We start from the raw sequence: 24788 nt of genomic DNA on the forward strand, positions 1-24788 counted from the left end.
ATCTTATTATCTTTAGCATACGCTACAGGTTTTTTTTTTATTTTAAGATGGATTTTAATTGTTTTTAAAAATGTTTTTATTGTTAATCAATTTTAAATTGTGAATTTTTAACACTTGATTTTTTAAAACAAATACATCGTTTCCGGCCGATGATAACATGAAAGTATTTTTCACTCTGAAAAACAAAAAGAAAAAAGTGATTTCACAAGCACTCCAGTGTGGACAGTGGGTAAATGAAGGAGGTTGTTCGGTGAGTTATTAGTAGACAAACAGTGAAAGTGACAGATAAAATTCATTCATAAATTGTAGGGGTAGTCTATTGTAAACACGAAAGGTATTTGCAAATAAGGGAACTGAATCTTAGACTTGTCTAATCTTATCTTGTTATTGCAATGCTAGTTGTTAAAGGTGTTGATATTACCGTTCATTATAATATATTTAAATAAATCTTGTCCTTATTTGAAATTCTATTTTGTATGTAATTTATTTATTATTATTATTATTATCATTTTTTTGTTATTTATTTTAGTTTATTATTGTTGTTGAATTTCCTTATTTTCTATCTTCTTAAACAAATAAATTGATTGACCTAAACTAGGACGATTTTTTAGCGTTACCCATGAAAACCACGAGGAAGTGACTGAAATTTGTTTTTCATTTTTTTTTGTTTTGTTATTTTATTTCTATTTTTTAATGATTTTAGTCAAATAATAGAAGGCAGCTGCCGTCTGTCGCATCTCAAAACAGTGGCAGTGGCTGTATTGGTTAATCTGCAGCATCGTATACTGTCACACCTTTAAAATTACTTTTCTCAATAACCAAAAGAGAGATTGTCAGATCAGATTGTTGTGACACTGAATATTTCACAAAAATTTCTTTTTTCATCAATCATTAATATTAATATTTTTCGTAAATTAATTTTATCATATCCAGCGGTATAAATTATATCAGATTAATTCTCAGAATTTTTTGCAATCTTTTTTTTTTACACAGAAAAAATAAAAAAATTATCATTGTACAATAATGGCAACTGATATCAGGACACTACATTTAAACAATCGTTAGTTCCAATGGATTTACGAACGCCGACCTTTTCCAACTTTTTAAATGTATTTTGTAAAAAAAAAAATTTAATATTTGTAATAATATTCTGAAGTAATGCTAATGAAAACAAATCCTTACGTATTATTTGCACTCTTTATAAAGGAGAGTTTATTCGGGACTTAAAGTATTTAAAAACGCATTTTTGTCATCTCACTTAGAATAGCATAAAAATTAACATACGTAAAACAACACGATTTGGCAGTGAGAAGTATGTTGATTAAAATGGTTCCTAGGAAGATTGTAAAAGTCAATTTTTAAATCTGTTTGGATAAACGGAGTTTAACGTTGGGCATACCGAGAACTTAAAATTGAAATTCTTCCATGTTTCCAAACAAAATATACTGCTAATCTGTGGAAACTAAAAATGAATTTATTTACAATGAAATTTGGCTTAACAGAGTGGAACAGAAAATTAAAGAATTTATTTCAAAAATACGAACAACAATTTAATGATTATCCGCATCATTTGATGCATTTGTTCAATAATGAAAGGTTTTTGCACGAAAAGATATTTAAGTTAAAATATTTTGAGCTTAGATTTTAACAAATTTAGCTTTTAAGTATTTTGGGCTTATTTGATGAATTTTAAAAAATGGGCTTTTAAGTACCTAAGACTTTCTTGAAATCTATATGGACGTATGGGATTCAGCTCTCGGGAACGACAAGTGAGAACAATATTAAATTGATCCAAGGGTTACAGTACAAAACATGGAGGAGAGTTACCCAACCGCCTTCCATCAGGAATTCTGAAAACATAGATACCTGGTATCCCCTTTTTCAGGATGAGATTACCGTTTCAGTTCTAAATAGATGGTTAGACTAAATAGACATGTAAATCCTCTTGATTTCGATTTGCTAGACAACAGTGATGACATTAAACGAATGAAAATGGTTCAACTGCTGGACCTTAGTGACGGTCGTTGAAGATATTCCATTTTTATGTTAATAAAAATACGGTACTATTTTGTAACAATATTTGTTTACTATTTTTTTAACGCTACTGCTGATTATTACAGTTTTCATTCTACCTGTGTTTATTTTCTGTTTGATAAGTCATCATGTGCGAACTGAAGGTGTTGGTCACATTGGTCGATAAACTGGACAAGTTGTATAAACCAGTGATGATAGTGCTTTTGACATGAGGGTTTATTGGATCTTACTTGTTATTCTAAATAAGTTTATCAACATGGATGTTTATGTTATAATCTTTTACTGTTTTTTTTTTTTTGTGGAGGGAGCATCACTGAATGGGCCCTGTCTCATGTAACATTACTTACTGTTATGTATATTTTAAGAAAACATTGTAGTTTTGCCGATGTTTACAATAAATAATGAAATGTATTCTGATAATTAACATTATATGATTCATGTCACGGTAAAATAAGATTTATTTAAGAAAAATAATGATTAATAAAATCCATATTTCTGTGAAATAGTTTAATTACAATGTCATGTGATTTAAGATTTAAGCTTTAAGCTTTTCAAAAAAATTACCATTCAGTTATTTAGAAATCATGGAAAAGAATTTTTTTCTTTAATCGTTTCCTTAGAAAATATATCAAGAACTATTTCAGAGATTACAATTACATAAAGCAAATGATGATTTGCTATCAATACATATATTAGAACCATAAAAATACTTAAAACAGTATTACATATCATAGTTACAATTAAAGCCCATCCTGTTAATTTGTGTGTTATCATAATCTACTTACCTACAACTAATAGAAAGGATGAGAAAGTGGAGGAAATATATGAACAGATAGATGATTTAATGAAGTTCATTAAAGACAAGGATAATCTAATTATAGTTGGTGGTTTCAACGCATCAGTCAGTGAAAGCACTAAACGAAAATGGATGGGCAAATTTGGATTAGGAAAGCTGAAAGACTTCTATTTTTCCGTGAACAGTATGAATGAATGTCATTAACACATGCTTTGAAATGCCCAAAAGAAGAAGGTATACCTGGACAATGCCAAGATATGGCAGGAGATACGAGATAGACTATATTCAGCTTAAGGATAAGTATAAAAACCAAATAGTCTAGTCATTCAAATAGTCTATCAATGTCAGATATGACATTGATAGTGATCATGTCCTTGTGATAGCAAAGTATGATATTAGTTTTCGGAAATACAAAAGAGCTAGCCAACATAAATGATGTGTAGGAAAACTCAAGGAAGAGGAAATAGTTATGGAGCTGAAAATAATGACAGATGAGTTGATCAGCAGAGAAGAAGGATGGGAAGGAATGAAAAAACTATAACAGTAACAGCTACGGAAATAATAGGGCTAAACTCGTTAGAACCAAGGAAACCTTGGATGACGAAAGAAATACTGGACCTCATTGAAGAGCAAAACAAATTAAGAGGAAAAGACCTGGAGAAGTACAAAAAGGATAAAGAACATGATTACTCAAAAATGCAGACTGGAAAAAGAAAGGTGGATGCAGGACGGAAATGAGGAGATTCAGAAAAACCTAGGAAGAAAAACTGATAGAGCTTACTTGAGTATTAAATCAATGATGATAAAATCAAGAATAAAAACAAGTATGGAAAGGAATAAAACTTGGGATCTTCTTTGATTTAGATAATGTAGGTGACAGATGGAAAGAATATATTGAGGAACTATAAGAAGGAAAGGATATTGTTAACAGTAGGGAATAAGTGGAAAATGAAAATAGAGTGGATAAAGAGACATGGACATGATGGGACCATCTGTATCTAAGGAAGAATTTGACAACGCCTTGAATAACCTGAACAATGGCAAAGCGACAGGCACAGATAACATCCCAGCAGAAATATTAAAAAAATTAAGAGAGTCATCAAAGGAGGGTTTGTATAGGCTTATCAAACATTGCTACGAAGAGGGAACGATACCGCCGCTAGATTTTATAAATAGCAAAACTGTAACAATTCCTAAGAAGGGAAATGCAAGAATTGCACCAATTACAGAACAATCTCTTTGTTATCCCACACTTCAAAGATAATGCTAAACACTGTTAAAAACCGAATAAAAAAGAAATTGAGGCAAATTTGGAAGACCAATTCGGTTTCAGATCTGGGAAGGGAACTAGAGAGGCGATACTAGTGCTGAAAGTGTTATTAGAGAAGACTTGGGGTTAATAGGAAGACCTTTTTGACTTTTGTAGACTTAGAAAAAGCCTTAGACAAGGTGGATTGGGAACTGCTATTTCAAACAATGAGGGAAATAAAGCTCGACAGGGATAGAAGATTAATTCTGAATCTGTATAAAATGCTGAAAACAGAGATTAAAATCAACAGCTTAAAGAAAGAGGCCAAAATAAGAAAAGGAGTCAGGCAAGGTTGCACACTGTCACCATTTCTGTTTAATTTGTTTATTGAAAAAGCTATTGTAGAAATGAAAGAACAAAAAGTAATCAGAATTATGGAAAATCCATTCATTATATCCCTGCTTTGCATATGATATTGTATTACAGGCGGAATCAGCAAGAGGAATGGAGATTATGTTAGAAACACTATCTAAAGTACTAACAAAACTTAAACTGAAAATTAATAAGGAGAAGAAAAACAAAGGAAGATACACAGGTCGATATTAAATTAGATGATACTGTTGTAGAGAAAGTTCACAGTTTTTGTTATTTGGGAAGCACCATCACTAGTGATAATAAATGTGCCACAGAAGTAAAAAGAAGAATAGCACTGGCAAAACGAGCTTTCCAGGATAAAAAGAATATACTAACAACAATCATAAAAGTATGCAAATAAGGAAATATTTTGCTAACACTTGTGTCTGGAGTGTTCTAACTTATGGATCTGAAACATGGATGCTTGGGAAGGCAGAAAGAAGAAGACTGGAAGCACTGGAATTGTAGATTTGGAGAAGAATAATAAGAACAAGCTGGGTGGATAGGAAAAGAAATGATCAGTGTTAGCAGAAGTGAGTGAAGGTCCTTGCTAAATGTTATATGAAGAAGAGGAAATTGATAGGACATGACCAGTTCTTGACGAATATATTTAGGGCAAGGTTTTGAGTAAAATACCTAAAGGTAGACTGAGAGCAACAATCATCAATAATGTTAAAGAAGAGATGGGCCTTTGTTCATATAATGACTTGAAAAGTAAGGCGGAGAATGAGAGTGATGTAGCTAAATCGACAAGGCTTTAGTGAATGATGATGATAAAAATTACCATTCAGTTATTTAGAAATCATGGAAAAGAATTTTTTTCTTTAATCGTTTCCTTAGAAAATATATCAAGAACTATTTCAGAGATTACAATTACATAAAACAAAGCAAATGATGATTTGCTATCAATATGTAAATCAGAACCATAAAAATACTTAAAAACAGTATTTGAAAACACACAGAGTTAAGAAAACGTAAATCAATATATTTCACTGAAAACGATCAAGATAGTTTAAAGTTTTAGTTTCATTAGATAATAGTCCTTCATTAGAAGGACTAGAAAATAAATGGATTCAAAATAAGTAAAAACAGGAGCAAGAAGATACAGATGAATCTGTCTTCTTAGTCCTCATTGTTCAAATGGAATAGAGTAGAGGAATGGAGTGGAACATGTTTACAACTACCATTGAAAAATAAGAGTGGAGAAGAGTCAAGATTTAGAGCTGTGCAACTCTTGACTGTTCTCAGCTCTTATTTTTCAGCGGCAGTTGTAAACACATTCCTTAGTGCAATTTGTATCCCATAGCGAGCAAATATTTACACAGTACATCTAACTGATAATAATTTACTTCTTAAAATGTTTGAATTAAAGAACAGATTCTAAATTGCAAGTATACTCGTATTCTGTACATGATAGATTATCAACATTGTTGCAAACGTTTTACAAATTATTAATTGAACAGGTCTGCAGAATACTTTTTAACAGCTACATCTAATGAACTCTTTATTTTGTAAAAAATTATTATACCAAAATCTTGATAAGAGCATACTTTAAAATAAAAATAATCACAGTTTCATCATTCATACACGTCAAGAATTTTTAGAGAACATCACACATACATGAAAATAAAATGAATTCTCTATGTTTAAGAAAAATAATAAAATAAGTATCGGTAGCCTACGAGGTGAGCTATACACTGTTTATAAAAATCAGTAGTCATATAATCATGTAGTCATATAAGTCAAGTAATCAAATGTGTGTTATGTCTTCTCAGTTCTAATAAAACACTTGATTTTTCATATAATCAATCTTTTGTTCCCATGTTCAATTTTTGTGTTTGTGTTATTTACTTAAAGGCAATATAATGCATTTTTTTAAGTTTACTGGAACGTGAGTGTAGTGTATGAGCTTTGTGTCTGAACAACTTAGTTACACAATTATTTTGACACCATGTCTGATAATAGTGCAAAATTATTGATATCCCTTCTGAGAAAAAGGCCGCAAAAAAATCCCTTAAATTATGTGTACAAACACATCATTTTAAATTACTCTCCAAACCGATAAACAACTTAGTTTTTGACATTGGATGTCCCATGTATGGCAGTAAAATGGTGCACCTCCACACTATGTTCTTTGATTTAAAAACTTACTTCAATCAAGCTTTTCCTAAGTGGATAGGATACCAAGAAACATTTTTTTATTAAACATTTTCTTATTTAATAATTGGGAAAAGTGAATTTCAGGCCACCTGGTATATACATATTATAAAACAACATTAAACCTTAAAAAAAAATTTAATAAGTATTACTAATATGTGGAAAAAAGATTTACAAAAGAAAATATTATTCATATCCTCTTCTAAATGGCTTCAACCACATTTTAAAACATTATCATTTAGAAAAAGATTTTTTTAATTCAAAATAGAACTCAGAGAGGCAAGAAAAACAATACGAGTTTTACTGTACATCTTGTTAAATACACTAATAAAAGATTAATATCACTGAAACTTACAGGAACTTTAAAGTCAGATTCACCTTCTTCCTCCTCTTCTATCGCTTCCTCTGATTTGTTCTTCCTGTCTAATGTTCGAGGTGGTAAAGCTACACCATCAGCAACATCTTCCTGCAACGATACATCTAATTCTTGTACACCAGTCTTTCCAGTTCTCCCACTATAAGAATATTAAAGAAACATATACAATAGAAAAAAAATTTTATGTAAAAAACCTTACAGGATACAATTAAGCATAATACTTCATTCACGTCTGCTATCAATGCAGCCAGTGCAGACTATCCACATGATTCATTGTTCTTACTTTTTTTTTTTAATCAATAACAACAATACAGCCACTACAACCACCACACTGCCAATACTGTTATAGATTGGTGGTTCAATTTTTTTTTGTTTTTTAACCAACCCAGTAGGTTGGTTAACTATGTCTACAAATATACAACTGTAGATAATGAAATCTACTAACTGTTACATACACATAAGATTAAACAACATATACTTACTTTTTTATCTGTCCTGGCATAGATACTTTAGCAGATTCGGTATTTTTCAACTGACCGCTTTGTAAACTGAAAAATAGTTAAACATTAAGTATAATAATTATTATAAGTATAGTAATATCAAAAACTAATAATATGAGAATTAACCAAATATTTTTATTTACAATGTATAAAATATTTTCTGTCATTATATGATATCATAACTATAAAACTAATTAAACAAGAGATAAATATTAAAAATTAAAAAACACGTCTGCCAGAAAAATCACTGTTGACAAACATTGCTCTTTAGCACTTTAAATCATAAACCCAAGTATAGCCTGCGTAGAGTAGCATGGACAGATGATCTAAGCGGCAAGTATAGCCTGCGTCCTACTTTTAATTCTATGAGAGTGAATCAAATTTAAACAATAATTTTGCTTTTCTACACAAGCAGTTCCGAGCTAGATGGCAGAGTGGGAAGTTAATGTTCGGTGTGTTAGAGAGAAGGAACCAGCATGTTAGCTTTTCCAGTCTGTTCTGTCATCAGTACAGCCATGAGTGAGCAAGATTCCATTGTCTATTGCACAACGTATAATCATAAAGTTTTCAACTAATGAAGGTGTTAAACCCATGGAAATTTTAACTCATTTAAAGGTACAATTTGGAGATGCTACACTGTCCCAGAACCGAGTCTATACGTGGGCCAGACAATTTAAGAGTGGGCAATAAAGTGTAGAAAACTAATGTCATGATCTACGTCCAAGGTCAAGTCTCAGAGCTGACAATATCCATGCCGTTTGAGAGCTTATCGAAGGAGATCACCTGTTCACTGATGAAGAAATCATGTCAGAAGTGGCTATCAGCTATGGAAGTACTCAATCCATTATCACTGATCACCTTAACTTTAGAAGAATTAGTGCTCGTTGGGTTCTGAGGTCGCTGACCAAAAATCAAAACAGGTTAGGTTGGAGATCCATGAGAGTCTTTTGAATCAATTTCAGCAAGAAGGGTAAGATTTTTTTGAAGCGCATCATCACATTTGATGAGACATGGGTCCATCATTACACTCAGTTGTCAAAAATGGTGCGTAAGGAGTAGCGAAGGAAGGACGATGGCTGCCCAGTAAAGGCCAAAACCCTTTTCAGCCGGAAAAGTTCTTGCAATGATTTTTTTGACTCAAGGGTTGTTTTACTCATTGATTTTCTCCACAATCAATGAACGGTGAATGCAGCTTACTATTGCCAGCTGCTACAGTCAACAAAAGCCGCCTACCGAAACAAAAGACAGGGTATGCCCATTAGAGATGTCATCTTTCTCGATGACAACCCCAGGCATGATTTTGGTAAGGGATAAAAAAAAAGCACTGGAAAACCTTCAAACACCCTTCCCTACAGTCAAGATTTGTCCCCTTATGACTATTTTTGTTTGTGCCCTTGAAAGGATTAATTGGAGGAGAATTATTCAAAAACAATGAAGACATCAAGAAAAGCATGTGCAATTGGTTGAAGACTCCTCTTTTTACGATTCTCTTTTTACGACTAGTTGACGACTCTCAAAGGTTTTACAAACAAGGAATATTCAAGTTTCCATATCATTGGCAAAAGCATGTAGATCATGAGATCATAAGAACCAATGAAAATTAGGAACATAATTTTACAATCTGCATTTGCATAACAATAAAGTACCATGTCATGAAGTTTTAAGGTATGAATAAACAGGGGAAAAAATTTATTAGCTGTAAAAAAATTTATATCAAATTTAAATTGTAATATGAGCCTACATTCACAGTAACATGAGTACATTTTTTATATGACAAGTTTTCTTGGAAAATTCAGGTGACATTTTCAGTGGAGACATAAGCTAACTTAGGTAGTTCTAATTAAAAGAAATAATTAATTGTAAAAATATTAAAGGCATTACTATCAACAGGTTTTACAAGACAAGTAAAAATTATCAATGATTATTATTTTACTTTGATACATCATCATTCAAGAACAAATTATAAATCCAATTAATTTGTTAATATAGTTAAAAATAATAATAATAATAATAATCTCAATTGTAAAAACCATTGATATAATATAAATGAAAAAAAAACCAGTTATTTAAAAATACTTAAGCCACAGGACAACATGAGTGTATATCCACACTCATCCTGTACTTGGAACTCACAGGTGGATCCTGCACGAGGAACAATCTATCTTAATACCAAAAATTAACAGAGTTCAACGTGTAATAGCAACTAACACATAAGGTAACATACTGTTTTGTCACTAGAAACATTTTACAAAGTAAAATTATAAAGAAAGCAGTTCCAAAGAAAATTAAAATATATTAAAAATAATGTTTGCAGAACAAAAAAATTTAAATCAGTGCAGCAACTAATCGTAGTGTTAACTCATAAAGTAGAATTGTATTATATAAACTGTAACATCAAAAAATGAATAATAAATAGCTTTAATTTTTAGATTTATAAATAATGAATAAAATAACAAAAAATACCTCCAACGAATAGCATCTTCAAGTGAAAGAAAACTTTGTGGTCTTCCACGCAGAAAACTCTGCATACTAGCTAATGCACCAAGAGCTGTTCCCTCAACTACATCGATCACCACTAACCCTATTACTGTTGAGAGCTGATCTGAATGTGCAACATGTACTGCTATTGCACCACCCATACTATGACCCATTAAAACAATAGGAGGAGCCATTGGAAACAATGCCTGTACTACACTGACTACATCACTAAAAACAACAAAAAATAAATTAATAAGATATTAAAATATATAATATAGTAGTTATTACTTATTTATACAATAAAAAGGTTATAACAACATCACACTTGTATTATTTTTCATTTACAATAGCCAAAAAAAATACTTACTCTTTGCACTCAAGTGTTCAAAATAGTCCTAAAATTTATAGTTACTCACAATTAAAACTGTGGGTCACATTCATTATAGATTGAACACATTTCTGGCAAATCTGCTGACCAGTTTCTTCAACAAATTTTATAAGATTATAACAGACCAATAATAATAGTTTTCAGAACATCTTCAATATGATTAAAGTCTAAAATAGGATGTTTTTGATGAACATTTTATTTTCAGACCTGAATACAATTATACATTATACATAACTGGTAGAAAATGAAGTATAACCAACAAAAGGAACAATATCTCTCTTCACCTCCAAGAATCAAGGAAAACCATGTAAAATACAAAATTAATAAACATAAATATATTTAGGCTATATTAACACATAAAAATAATTAATAATTATATAAATAAATAGTGATACAAATCTAAGAAAATAATAAAGAAAATCTATACAGAAATAAATATTTTTTTGTGCAATGTTTTAAAAATGTATGAATTTATGATTTTTTTTAATTCATAATAAAAGTCGTTTGACTTAATGATTCAATAAAACTCAACATGTAGTTCAGAAAGAACTGTTTAAAATATCTGTGAATAACTTATAAAGACATTGCACGTAATTAAAATTGCATATAATTTCCAACATTGCATATAGTTTATAGAAACCAAAGCTACACTTTTTGATTACAGCTTTATATATCATGTACAGATTTATTTGTTCAAAAGTTGAACAAATTGTATGGGAGATATCATTTCATGACTTTTGAACTTTCAAGTGAATTTTGATGAATTTAGAGTACGATTATTTTTTTTATATTGATAAAATACTGAATTACAGTTTTTGATCATATACAATGCTTCCCCCTAAAAGATATGCACCAAAAATTACAGGCCAAACTTAACAGAAAAAAACAACATATATTTGTGTTTATTAATTTCAAACTATTTTGCTTATAATAAAACTGTTTTTTAACTCCCACAGGAATCATCTCATGGACTATAGTCACCACCCAGATCAATTAAAAAATTTTAAATGACCTTTGAAAGGCCTATTAAAACATAAAGTGGCTGGAGCAATAACGCCATTCTATCAGAAATACAAACTTACTTTGTTTATCCTTTTTGAAGGACTTTCTTTACATCATCTGTCACATGTCCATAAAAATTATTCATAACTAACAAATTATTCAATTTTAGAAGACCACCAAGATACATTCCCACTCACACTTTACCTTTCTTTTTCTTTCTTGATTTAAAAAAAAAAATCCAAAATCTCACTGTACTCTAATACAGTGAGTTTTTATCCGAAAATGGAAAAAATCTAAAATGCATCAACATGTGATTTAATTACGATGAAGCTAAGAAAGGTAGATAATTGTAATAAATATAAAAATTATGATGATAGCAGAAAAAAAATATATTTAATAATAACAGTAAATCATACTTAAAAACTTTGACTATTTACCTAAATCTTATTCAAAATTTATTTTCAGCAATTCATTTATTTTTTAGCAATTTTAGTCAGTTCAAAAAACATGAAATGATATTTCACACACCATTTATTCAACTTTTTTAACATGTTCATCAGTCATAATTCAGTACACCACAGTATGTAAACATTAAAGAAAAAAATATACATTACAGAACTGAAGTCTCAAACACATCTATATTTTAAATAGGATTCTTTCTCTGAAACTGTTCAGCTTCCATATTGACACGGAAACGGACACAAACTAACATAATAGACAAAAGGTATGTCAAATGGGCATTTTGACTAATGAACCAAAATAACTTTAATTTTGAATAACCTGATAAAATAAAAATAATGTACGTATTTACCTCATCATTGTTTGTATTGAAAGATCACTGTCATCTGCAGTTGATGTGTCACCATGACCTCGCAGGTCAATTGCAAGAACCTGACACTCAACTAACTCTACTATTGTTTTCTAGAAAAGAAAATATAAAATAATAAAATTTGACATAATATGTATTTTACCTTACATAAAATAATTACACTGATAATACAACTAATAAAATATTAAGTCTTTTAGTTATTAATTACTGCTATAGAAACACCGAAAGACAATTTAAAAAAAAAATAAAAAATCGATCATTCAAAACACACCCTGACTGCTAACAGGCAATCTGTAGATATACAAAAATAGATTAAAAATCAATTTCAATACAAAACATAGAGAAAAAAAGAAAAGCAAAAAATTAATTATGAAACCTCTACAAGCAAACTCTGTGTATATTTATAAAATAAAAAACTGAAAATTTTAATAAAAAAGTTTGGCCTGAGAAAGTAAGGGTAATTATTATTATTATTATTATTATCGACCACTTTTTTTTATTTGAAATAATCAAAACTAAGTAGACTTTTATATATCATATTTTCATTTATTTTATAAATGAAAGTAGAATTTTTTTTTCTACTGTCATAAGAGTTGGTTTCTTTATTAATTTTTTCATACTTCCTTATTTATTTATTCTTTATTTTTGTTAATTTTATGTTTTCCTTATTTACCACTGTTTAAACATAAATATTTAGATTTACATTAATCCATTCCTTTTTATCCTGTTAAGTAGAAAAAATTGACATTTAATTGTAGATTTTCATTTTTATGAACTTTTTTGTCATTTATTTTGCCATTTTCATTTTAATAATTATTAATTTACCTCTTTTTCCATTACTTTATTTAACCGTTAAATATTATTGGAATAACCTAATACATGATCTCTAACTATTCTCTCTACCATTCCTTTCCATACTATATCATTATCATTATGTTTTCATCTCTTACTTGTAAGGCTTCTTTTAAGATTACTTACAGATCTTGTAAGATACTTTTAGTTTTTACAAACCTACAGTACTCAATACAGGTTCAGGAGTGCTGTTAGTTGACAATCAATGTAGTATATGGAATGATAAGATGAGAATGAGGACTGAAAAGGAAGCAGGAAAGTATCAAGGAAAAATCAATTAAAATGATATGGTCACTAATGAAGGATAGGTTCCAAAAGATGGGAAAAACTATGAAAAATTAGGACATCACACAAAGGTTTATCAGTATGTAGAAAAGCATAAAACTCCTGAAAACCTGTGTAGGGACAAAAGAAAATAGGACTGTAAAAAGTGAGAGATGACTGTACAAAAGATCCACCACACAAGTCCATAACGAAACAAGTATCTATAAAATATGGTATTATTATTATACTTAAGTTTTAATAAAAAAGTAAAAATATAATAATATTAAAACATAATAATAATATAATACAAACAAAAAATTGAAACAGAGTTATCAATAAGTACATTTATAATCGTAAAAAATTCGCATAATACTAACAGAAAACACAGCCCATGTAAGAGCTGAAAATCCACCACCATGTAGTAGAACAAGTAAAGGGCCAGATGATCCCAAACGATAGACCCTAAAACTGTTTTCTCCAACTTTAACATCGGATCTCTCACTGAAGTATTTATCCCAAGTAACCGGTGTAAAATCCTGTTTACCTCCACGTACTCTACCCCTGTAATAAAATAAAACATTAAGGTGCATTTTTCAAAGACAGATTATTAGTATAAGGACACAATTCCTTATACACATATATATGTTTATAAAAATAACATGACTCTTCCTTAACTGAACTCTCAAAAGACTACTTGTATTAGGATCTAAGAGTACTTCCTTTAAGCTCACATTATCAGCAGTATCAGTTACAGTTAAATTTTCTGTACAATAAAAAGAAATGGATTTTCATTTTAATTAAAAAATTAGATAACTAAATAATTTTAAGTTATTTTCAACTGGTTAAATCAGTCTGTAATGGAAGCATGTAACTCACTCTACCTTAATTTTAGTAGCATACTTTTACCTTTCAAAACAGTCAAGTGTGTAGAAAATGTTGAATCTTTAAGGCTAATAGAAAATTTGTTTACAGTATACTTTTGCTGTAGGGACTCAATTAATGGGAAAACCTTAGATTTTCTTTTTCCTGTTTAGCCTCCAGTAACTACCGTTTAGATAATTCTTCAGAGGATGATATGTATGAGTGTAAATGAAGTGTAGTCTTCTACATTCTCAGTTCGGCCATTCCTGAGATGTGTGGTTAATTGAAACCCAACCACCAAAGAACACCGGTATCCATGATCTAGTATTCAAATCCGTGTAAAAATAACTGGCTTTACTAGGACTTGAACGCTGGAACTCTCGACTTCCAAATCAGCTGATTTGGGAAGACGCGTTCACCACTAGACCAACCCGGTGGGTTGGGAAAACCTTAGATTAGGTTCTTTTTACAAGCGCAGGGGGGGGGGGGGGTGAGTGACAAGAATTATACGTCATCTCTGTCTCTTAAAAATCAGGAAAAATGAACACTGCATGAAAAATGCAATGCAAATGCATGAAAAACTTTTCTAGAAGCTAATTGTTATACCATTGCTTAGGTAAATATATTTAAATCAAGATTAATTTTTACTCTTCATTTGTCGTTTACTGTTAAGTCCCAAACCAGTTGGTCTACCTTATTCAATTTTCTGCTATATTATTCTACATAATAGGTCTTCTCTTACTGCAGTAATTCTTACTCAAATGATTCATTACAAATCAAGAATTTTTTGAACCGACTTTTAAAGGTTTAATAGTATTTCATGTTCACACTATTTTTATTGTAAAGTGAATAATGAAAGCTACTTCAGATAAAAAATAAAATTGATGAAAGGAATGAGTCACTGGGTCACTCATCATTAGGTTGTAGGTCAGAATTTAAAAAGGAAATTTAACATTGATAAGGTGAAATACATTTAAAAAATAAGTTTATCAAAAAATAAATAGTATTCTATAAGTGACAAATTGCAATGAGAAGATGCGGTTACCTTTTAATTTTATGGAGCTGTTGCTGAATGACATTTTCTTTTAACAAAATACCCTTTAATCTATTTAAATTACTTCTCTGTTTTGAACTATAACAACAAATTCCTAGTCATTAAAATGATTAATAAATACCATTATAATGTAAAACATTATGTTCAAAATTATAAAAGATCATAAAATGTATATCAAATAAGCAGTAAATCACATAAAGTTTGTCTAAGCTTGATGTATTTGATCAATTTTCATCTCTATTATTTTCAAAAAGGTTTTATGACAACATGACAGCAAATTTTGATATCACAATCTTTTATTAAATATTTAACTGCCCAACTTTTATTAGTATTTTCTGTCATGGTGACTCAAACAATTCCGGTCAGTTTGATTGGCTTCAACATTTATCCTCTGTACCATTCATACTGACAACAATCTTACTGTTGCCATTACCTCATGTAATGCAATAAATACCCGTTTAACAGTAGCATTAGGTCTATTCAGCATATGTTTCTTTAAATAAGAATAAATAATACTTTTTTAGATAAATGCCAAACATTCAAACTATTCATATATCTTTTTAAAAACTGTAATGCAAAACTATGAACATGAATGTTTTGATATAAATCTGAAATCATAAATGAGTGTATCTTAAAAAAATGGATATTTATATTCACTGATATCATAAAGATATAATAAATTTTTAATCAATATAACAACTTTATCAAACTGTGAACAACTGCCTAAATTACAAATTATTTGTGATACTTATAAAGCACCATTGTAAACCACTTCAAATTGCTTGATGTATTAAAACTGGGTGATAAAAGAATTGTCTTAAAATAAAAGTAATAATAAAGTATACAAATTAAATTCTAACAAAGATGTTTATTATGTTAAAAATACATGTCCTACCTTAGAAGTGCACATATAATGTACAAAACTAAAAGTATGGGATATGAATTAATCTCTCCATAAAATATTAGTGACCAAAATTAAAATTCCTTTATTTACCATTTGCAGAGACCAAACATTTGGAGCACAAAGAATAAATTAATTACAAATTTACAATGCAGAAGTGTTCAAAATCAACAGTTCACAAGATGACAAACCATCATCAATAGTGTAGATATCCTGAGAAGGCATGATCTACCAGATTGATTTTAAAAAATATATAATGTGAGATTATAACTAACCAGCCAATTGGCATTAAGAACCGAAGCTACAATACCTTAATTTAATTTCACTTCTGTTTCTTATTTAAATACAAAATCTGGATGAAAACATAATGTGGTTATAAAAGAATTCTGGAAGGGTTAGAATCCTATCTGATGTCAATGTTAGTGTTAATGAAAGACCAGACATAGGGGCTTCATAAAATTACTATTTTTTGAATGCTGTGATGTGCAGCTGAAACTTAGCAGATCTTTTCAACTAATTTGTATTTATTTCTCTTCTTCTCACAACCTTCTTGTAAACTTCAATCTTTTTTTTTCAGCCAAATTCAAAACCTATTAAAATATTAAAAATTATCAAAACTGGGTATAAATTATGCACAGGAACATAATTTACATATTATGTCCCAGATTCAATATTGATCTATTAAAGAAATTCAATCAGTTTTGCATGTGTCACTCACTAGTTGAGGTACATAATCTTAATGTGAATATAATAGAACCAAACCAAACGGCCAATATAATTCAAAACATGTATGGATAACTTATAACAGTTCATGTCAAGTCTGTGTGAACTGTTTAGGATCTTCTACCTCATTATTATGCTTTAATGGGTTATTTTTTATGTAAACTATTCCATTGATACTGATAAAAATATTAACTGTTGCAAAAAAATTAATAATTATAATGTAAGTAAAAGATTATTCTCTCCTGAAAATACTGTAGATTTTTTGAGGCAGAAACGTTTGATAGTGTGTACAAATCTAGTGCCTCACATATTATATTTATGGGCAATTTTTATACTGCCTTGCCTAAAACAAGCTTTCAACAAATGAATCTAGTACACTGTAATAAATGAATAACACTGAAATTCATTAACAAATTTAAACTAAATAAAAAAATAAAATTAAAGCTACTTAAGACCTTGTAAAAATATTACAGAAACCTAATAAAAAACATATTATTACTCGGATAAAATATCAAAACTAAAATGTATACCTATAATATAACTATACTATAATAAAGATGTCCCTCAATAAGTTTTTTATATTTTGAAAAATACTACTGCTGACCAAATGGCAATTTAAATAAATTACCTAATAGTAAATTCATAAGAGATCACCTGACACAGAATTACTAAGATGGTTTCATAAGTGTTTGAACACTATAACTGAATATATAACTCACAAAATCATAAGTCAATTAATCCATCTCTCTTAACAGGATGAGGTTCCTCAATTCATTTCCAAAAAAGCTTTGCTGGTACAAAAATGAAGTTATTATCACTTAATTCTTTAATTAAATTAGTTGTTATTGGATAAAAGTAATTTAAGTATTGTTTGTTATGAAAATAACAAACAGACCAAAAACATTCCAAATGACGGCCAGGAAACTATTACCTGTCACAAATTTTTTTTTTCTAATATAAAATTTGATAACAAAACTCATTAATTAACAATATATAAACAATATTTAAAAAGTCCCTAAAAGTAAATATTGGTGTGAAACTATTAAAACTTTGCCAACAAAAAAAGTATTACAAATAACTGAATGCATTAGTCTGGAATAGAACTTTACATCACAGTTGACAATCAAATCTCATATGACAATCACAAGATTCAATCAAATGTGATCAGATCACAATTACTGTTAGTAATAAGAATAACCCTAAATAAATTATTAGAATAAAAAGCAATTGATTAAAACAGTGCGTAACTAGAGGATACTTACAATGACATTTATAATAAATTTTTACACTGTTATTTGGCAATAAGAAACAAACTGGGCATTAATATTAAAAAAATGTTATAAAAAGCAAATCTAATATTTATTCACTAATAATTCGGCACGCTACATACGTAATAATTGCAAACCAAAGATTTAAGTGGTTTATTTAAAACTTCTAATTTACTAGGTTAAACCCCCTCTTAAAGCTTGCCATTACAATTAAGTATTAAAAATAATCTCGTTAAAATCTATCCAAATAAAACCCCCAAACCTGTTCATTGCAGTATTTCCATTCGCCTGAAGCACAGATCGCGGAGGTAATTTTGACGTAAACAACGCTTTCTGAAACGCTGACATTACTTTCGGTTAACAACACCGAATGAAAACGAATTTTGTAAAATAACAACTCTGACAGCAACATGTACTACAGCTGGTTTGTTTAGTCCAAGGGTACATAGTAGCCAACCTAACAAAAATAAGTAGACTAAAACTGAAATAGGCCAACTTAAGCAGGCAATGGAAATCCATTATTCATGGACGTAACAGTCGAATTGAATTTAGATGTAAAAACAAAGAATAAGATTTGCATTTCAACTCTACTTTACCATCAAAGAGCTTTTATATGAAATGATTAAAAAACTTCACTGCTATCCTGTCGGTAAAAATTTTCTTAATTTCAACCATTAACGCGTTTCTTTGACACCTAAAAAGTGGTTCATCTTCTTATGTTACTAAAACAAGATTCTGTTAAATTTTCAATGAGGTCAATCATTGGCGCCCATCTTAAATTGGTTAGGAAACCCCTAGATGTAATCGAAAGGTATGTTGAATGAAAATTTTTATACGATTCAAGTAAGTTGACATCTTCGTTTTTAAAATCTACTTGTGTGGTTTATGTTCACACGTATGTCCTGTTTCTATAAGGTAATTTACAAAGGTTAATTCTGCTGAATGTAGTGCTAGCATATATGTTAAATTAAGTGCTCGTGTTATAAATAACAAATGTTTTGTGTGACCAGATAGCTTGGTTTATTGGTTTGTAATAAGATATATTGATTAAAAATATACTCAGAGGGTATATAAATTTGCTAGAAGAAAGGGAATCTACTTAAAAATATTTCCAAATTCTGAGGCTTCTGGTGGATAAATCATTAGAAGATCCGTTTAATTTTGCATTACATATGGAATAAAAACACAAATAATGTTGATATTGATAATTGTAGTTCATTATTGATTAAACACTTTTGAAGAGAAGCTTCTTAACGCAGGCTTCGCGATGGGAAGTCATCTGAGAAAAAACGAGCGTCACGAAAAAGCCTCTAGCGACGATACACGGCTTATGCGTATGCGGCGTTATTCCTCTCTTTCTCACAGTTATATACAGCTTATGAAGATAACGACGTTCTTGTAGAAAAAAATTTGTTCAACTGTATGAAGACAGTAAATTTCTGATTCTGCAATGAAGAAAAGAGTTTGAATGTAACTTAGATATCGAAAAAACTCTTGAAATTTGCAGACTATTATGTAGAGATGCTGAAGACAATAATGAACCGTTGCGAAATTAGGTAAATGTCATATTTGAAAACGACCCCTATGAACAATTATTACGCGATCCACAAGCTGATAATAACGTTGATTTACAACATGCATTGAAGACAATCATCGATTTTATCACAACAAAAAGCTGCTTCAATATTTACCTTTAACTGTCAAAGCTTTAAAAATCACAGATTGGATTTAACCGACACAGTCACTCAAAATTTAATATCTTATTACTAGAGACCGGATTATATGCATTTGCATATTAAGCCCATTCTCACCGGTTATTGCATATTTTCCTTAAACTCTAGTACTGATGTATATTTTCGGTAGAGTACCTAGTTATTAAATGAAATCTTACGTTGTAGCCGGCCTATTAGCCGTACGGCTCTTAAAGCGCACTTAGCAGCTGCGCGTCTATGGTTTTGGTGTGATAATATTATTATAAAGCTAAGTAAAACACAGAATCACGCGCGACAAAGACGGACGATACCGTTCTGCGTCGCGCACGCCTACTGTAGCTCTCCTCCCACTAGGCAATTAAATTACGCAAGATATTGTTTTGACGCGCTCATTGCATTAGTTTAGTTTTTTATTTATTTGAGCAAGGTTTATTGTGTACCATGCCTCCCGAAAAAAAGTGCCTCTTCGTAGATAGTTGACTATCCTGCAACATTTACATACGACGGAAATGTTTTATATTGTCGAGTTTCCGAGAAAAATATTTCGTGCACAAAAAAGTTTCAAATAAAACAGCATATCAAGACAGGTCTTCATATAGCAGGATTGCAAAAGAAAGGCTCACAAGAACAACTTAAAAAACGGCAATTAGCAGTGGTTCCACTTCCAAAGGTAAACAAAAAACTACTTTATCATGGATTTATGTGAAGCATTGCTTGCAAGTAATATTTCTTTTCACAAACTTACAAATTCTACCTTTAAAGATTTTCTGTGAAAATATTGTTTGAATCAAAATATACCAGATGAATCAACATTGCGTAAAGATTACATAACAATTTACCTACATGTTCTGCAAGAAATATGCAATGAACTCAAGGATAGCATTATTTGGATTTCAGTTGACAAAACTATCAACAATTGTGGCCATTACATTGTGAATTTAATTGGTGCATTAAAACTAGAGCCTTCTTCTTCCTATCTGGTGGCCTACAAAGACAAATCATTCTACGGATAGCTAGGTTTGTTTATGAGTGTATTAAAAAAATATTTCCTGAATCCTCTGCAGATGAAAGAGTGTTTATATTTCTCTCAGATGCTGCTACCTATATTATCAAGGCAGCCAAAGCCCTCCAGGTATTTTATCGCAATTTGATTCATCTGACATGCTTTGCTCACAGAGTACATCGATTCGCACAAGAAGTACGATCCACATTTAGAAATGTAAATAAACTGATTTCATCAACAAAGAAAGTGTTTCTTAAGGCACCTGCTCGCAATAAGGCCTATAAAGAAAAACTGCCAAGTGTGCCATTACCTCTCGAACCAGTGGTAACTCGATGGGGAACGTGGATTGAAGCTGTACTGTTTTACAATGAGCATTTCAAGGCCATCAAAGGTATAGTAAATGACTTTGATTGTGCAGAGGCTATGGCAGTTTGTCAGTCCAAGGAAGCATTTAACAATTCTATAAAATAAAAACATAGCTGTGATTAGCACTCATTTTTCCCACATACCTGCAAGTATTAAAATGCTTGAAACACAAGGTTTGGCATTGATTGAATCTAATCAGTTAATGAATAAAATCTGCCAAATAAACTCCGCATTGCCAGAGATATTCCCATGTAAAATCAAAGAAAAAATTTGAAAACACTTTGAACAGTAACCCAGACTTTGAACCTTAGTGTAACATTGATAGTTTTATTAATGGGAATATGCATTCTTCAAGCGTTTTATGTTGGATATAATCCGGTCTCTACTTATAACTCTCTGAGACGTGGATGGATGACAGACAATCAACATCTGGACATTCCTAATATCAACTGTATTGCTAAATTTAAAAGAGAAGAAAATCTTGATGCAGGAGTTGCAATATTTATCAAAATAAAAATGACATTACAAATGTGAAAACCTTAAAATTTGATATAACTATGTCAAAGACAAGTGAAATAAGTCTACAAATTTAAAATATTGGAGATTTTTGTTCAACTACATGCAATTTGGAAAATGGCATTGAATTAGTAATTGCTTAAGAGAGTACTAGCAGAATATAATGAACAAATTGCTCAATGGATGGGGTACAAACATGATTTTCAACTTCTTTTGTCTGGTGACTTTAATGTCAATTTTTCTGATGAAAAATCAGAAGTACTTAAACAGTTTCTTTTTGAAACATTCAATTTATCGATGAATAGTCAACCAGTGTAAGCTACAACAAAATATGGAACAACAATTGATACTGTTTTTTCAAGATACTTGTATCCTAAAAAGGATAAAATTTGTATCCTATGATACTTAACATTTATGATATACAAACATCTGTATCCTACTTCTTTTACCACAAACCAATAATTATTATGATAGAATGCGATGCTAAACTTCAATGTTATCTTTAGATTTTTCTGTTTTATATAAATAAATATTTTTTATAATATGTGTATTTCATTGCTAGTTCGTATTTCTTATTATTAAAAAATGTATTATTTGTGTATATTGCTAATACATTATGTTACACCATATAGAGTTTCGTAAGAAGCCTCAATTCCGTCGTATGTCCATGCACTCATTTATTTAGTTAATTTGGTAATTAATTACTTAAAAATTGTGTACAATTTACGTTTCGGAAAAAAGCTAATCCTAAAATATTATATTCTGGGACTAATTTTTACTCAATTTATTTTTACAAAAAAGTACCGAAATTTCACTATTTTAAGATTATTGGATTAAGTATAAAGTTTCAGAAAAACAATTTCACTTTCATATTAAAACAAGAATAATAAATGTTTTCAATTATAAACTCTGATTAAAAATTCAAAGAGCATTTTATATTGATAATGATGATTTATAAATCTATTTTCAACCAAGAAGAAAATGTATTTCTAAGTGAACATTTATTTATAATAATGCAAATTGAATGAATCCATTAACAAAATTCCTTTACATTTTATGTCATGAATAATAAAAGCGTGGGTACCCTTCATAGTATTACATTATATTTTATAATCAAAGGAATTTTGTTGAATTAATTCAATATGCCTTATTGTAATTAAACGTAGATGAGAGATGTAATAAATAAATGTTCACATAAAAGTACATTCACTTTTAATAAAAAAAAGATTTATAGATCATCATTATTAATATAAAATATTATTTGAAAATTTAATCAAAGAGATTATTATAAACATTTATTCTTGATTTAACATGAAACAGAATTTTTTTTTAATGCCTCTTTAAATACATTTGTATTGGAAAAATTTTCCAAAAAATTTATACTTAAGAAAAGATCTATTTTCACATAGTATTTAGGGGTAGAAGAAAATGTATAAATAATTAATTACATTCCTATTTCCATATCATAATTACCTTGTTGCTGAATAGTGACAAGAAGTTCCTTAAATGCTGGTGGATCTGAAAAGGTCTGTTTAATAAATCAAACTGGTAGTTGGGGCTCAGAAAATATTGTTGTCTGTAAGCTTTTGTAGTAAACAGCAATATCTGAAGCAGCCCAGTAGTTCAAAACTTGAAGTGATTGAAAGAACCATATTAATTTGTCATTTCTTCCTGCGTTGTCAACTATATCCATATTTCTCCACACCGACACAATGTAAAACAAGAATGTCAGAGGGTGAAGTAACATGCTAAGTATTGCAGTATATGAGTTCTCACACTGTTATGTATAATTCTGAGAGCTGTTTTTCCATAACAGATAATGGGATTTCCCAGGAAATAAATGGAAGGATTGTACTACAGTCCTTGCTTTTAATTTTATTTTTGTAAACTACCTGGCCAGCAGATTTTTGCATTAGCAGCACATCTATCTAACACACTCTATCTGTCTGAAAGGCTTACCTCTGTTAAGAATTAGCATGAAGTACATTTTTTGGGAAAAGTTAATAAATTATACATTGCAAATTAAGTGACGGGGGGGGGGGGGTTTGACAGAAAGCACAATTCCTTTTGTCAATATTTAGTCAAATGGTGGGTTTTACAACAGTGGTGAAAGTAGTGTGGGGTTTAATTGATTCTCTTCTCAAAAAAAATTATTCTGTGAGTTTTGAAAACATCAACAAAAAAGTGTAGGTTTTCCCTGTAATGGCTGTACAAGCCCAAGCTTTTGTAGGAGGATCTAAACTGGCTGAAATGGTGCACAGTATTTGTCAGAATAACCATTCTGACTGGTTGCCACAGTTCAATCTCTGCACACTATTGGTTAAAATAATGAGTCTCCTAAATGGCTGCCAACACAGTAAAATAATCTCAGCAAGTTAATGACCTTCTTTCTACCTTTTTATTTACACTAAATTGACTTTTTCAGAACAATAACTACATATTTAAATTATACAAAGTAATCTTGTTTTTATATACATATGAATGTAAAGATTATTGAATAGTAAAAATAAAAACACACTTCCTCAGTTATTTAAGAAATTGTTTCAAACTCACCACAGACCATATTAGGAAATTATGAGATGCAAACAGTGTGTTGAAGAGTAATGATGCTGGATGAATGAAACTTAATGAACATGCCATAGATAAATCAAAACTTAGTCGGTAATAATGAAAGAAAAATAATTATGTTCCACTAGGGACACTAAAATGTGGAGGAGGGCAACAGGGGCAGATGAAGTACCTACTGAGTTGCTTAAATTAAAGAATAACAGCCAGATTTACATTGCAACAGATCTTTTCAAAAATATTTTTAAGTCAGTCGATTGATATAAAAAGAAAAGCAGCTACTTATGTTTAAAGTAAAATTACAGGAGTTGTAATGATAACAGAACAGTTAGCTTGATGACTCATGCAATGTTTCTGAAACTCCTTCATAAACAAATTTTCAGTGAATATGAGAAAATTAGCAAAACATGTTTGATATTCAAAATACAGAATGATTGTTAATGTCTGGTAATTTTTTTCTAAGAAAGGGAAATTTTGTTT

General features: G+C 30.0%; 1 protein-coding gene across 2 annotated transcripts in view; it reads right to left on the minus strand.

Moving 5' to 3' along the window:
• The window catches only part of LOC142327473 (protein phosphatase methylesterase 1), a 32739-nt gene extending 14149 nt beyond the window's left edge, over positions 1 to 18590 (minus strand). The window contains exons 1-7 of one of the 2 annotated variants that reach the window (XM_075370582.1): positions 18409 to 18590; positions 15246 to 15332; positions 13717 to 13900; positions 12206 to 12315; positions 9990 to 10232; positions 7509 to 7574; positions 7006 to 7165 (exon numbers count right to left, since the gene is read on the minus strand). In XM_075370582.1, coding sequence (XP_075226697.1) covers positions 7006 to 7165; positions 7509 to 7574; positions 9990 to 10232; positions 12206 to 12315; positions 13717 to 13900; positions 15246 to 15332; positions 18409 to 18494 — 936 coding nt within the window. In that variant the 5' untranslated portion in view covers positions 18495 to 18590. The remainder of the gene's footprint in view (positions 1 to 7005; positions 7166 to 7508; positions 7575 to 9989; positions 10233 to 12205; positions 12316 to 13716; positions 13901 to 15245; positions 15333 to 18408) is intronic. The other variant, XM_075370583.1, reaches the window with a different exon arrangement.
• Positions 18591 to 24788: the final 6198 nt, after the last annotated feature.

The sequence above is a fragment of the Lycorma delicatula genome, chromosome 7, assembly GCF_047948215.1.
Source record: "Lycorma delicatula isolate Av1 chromosome 7, ASM4794821v1, whole genome shotgun sequence".
Taxonomy (NCBI): domain Eukaryota; kingdom Metazoa; phylum Arthropoda; class Insecta; order Hemiptera; family Fulgoridae; genus Lycorma; species Lycorma delicatula.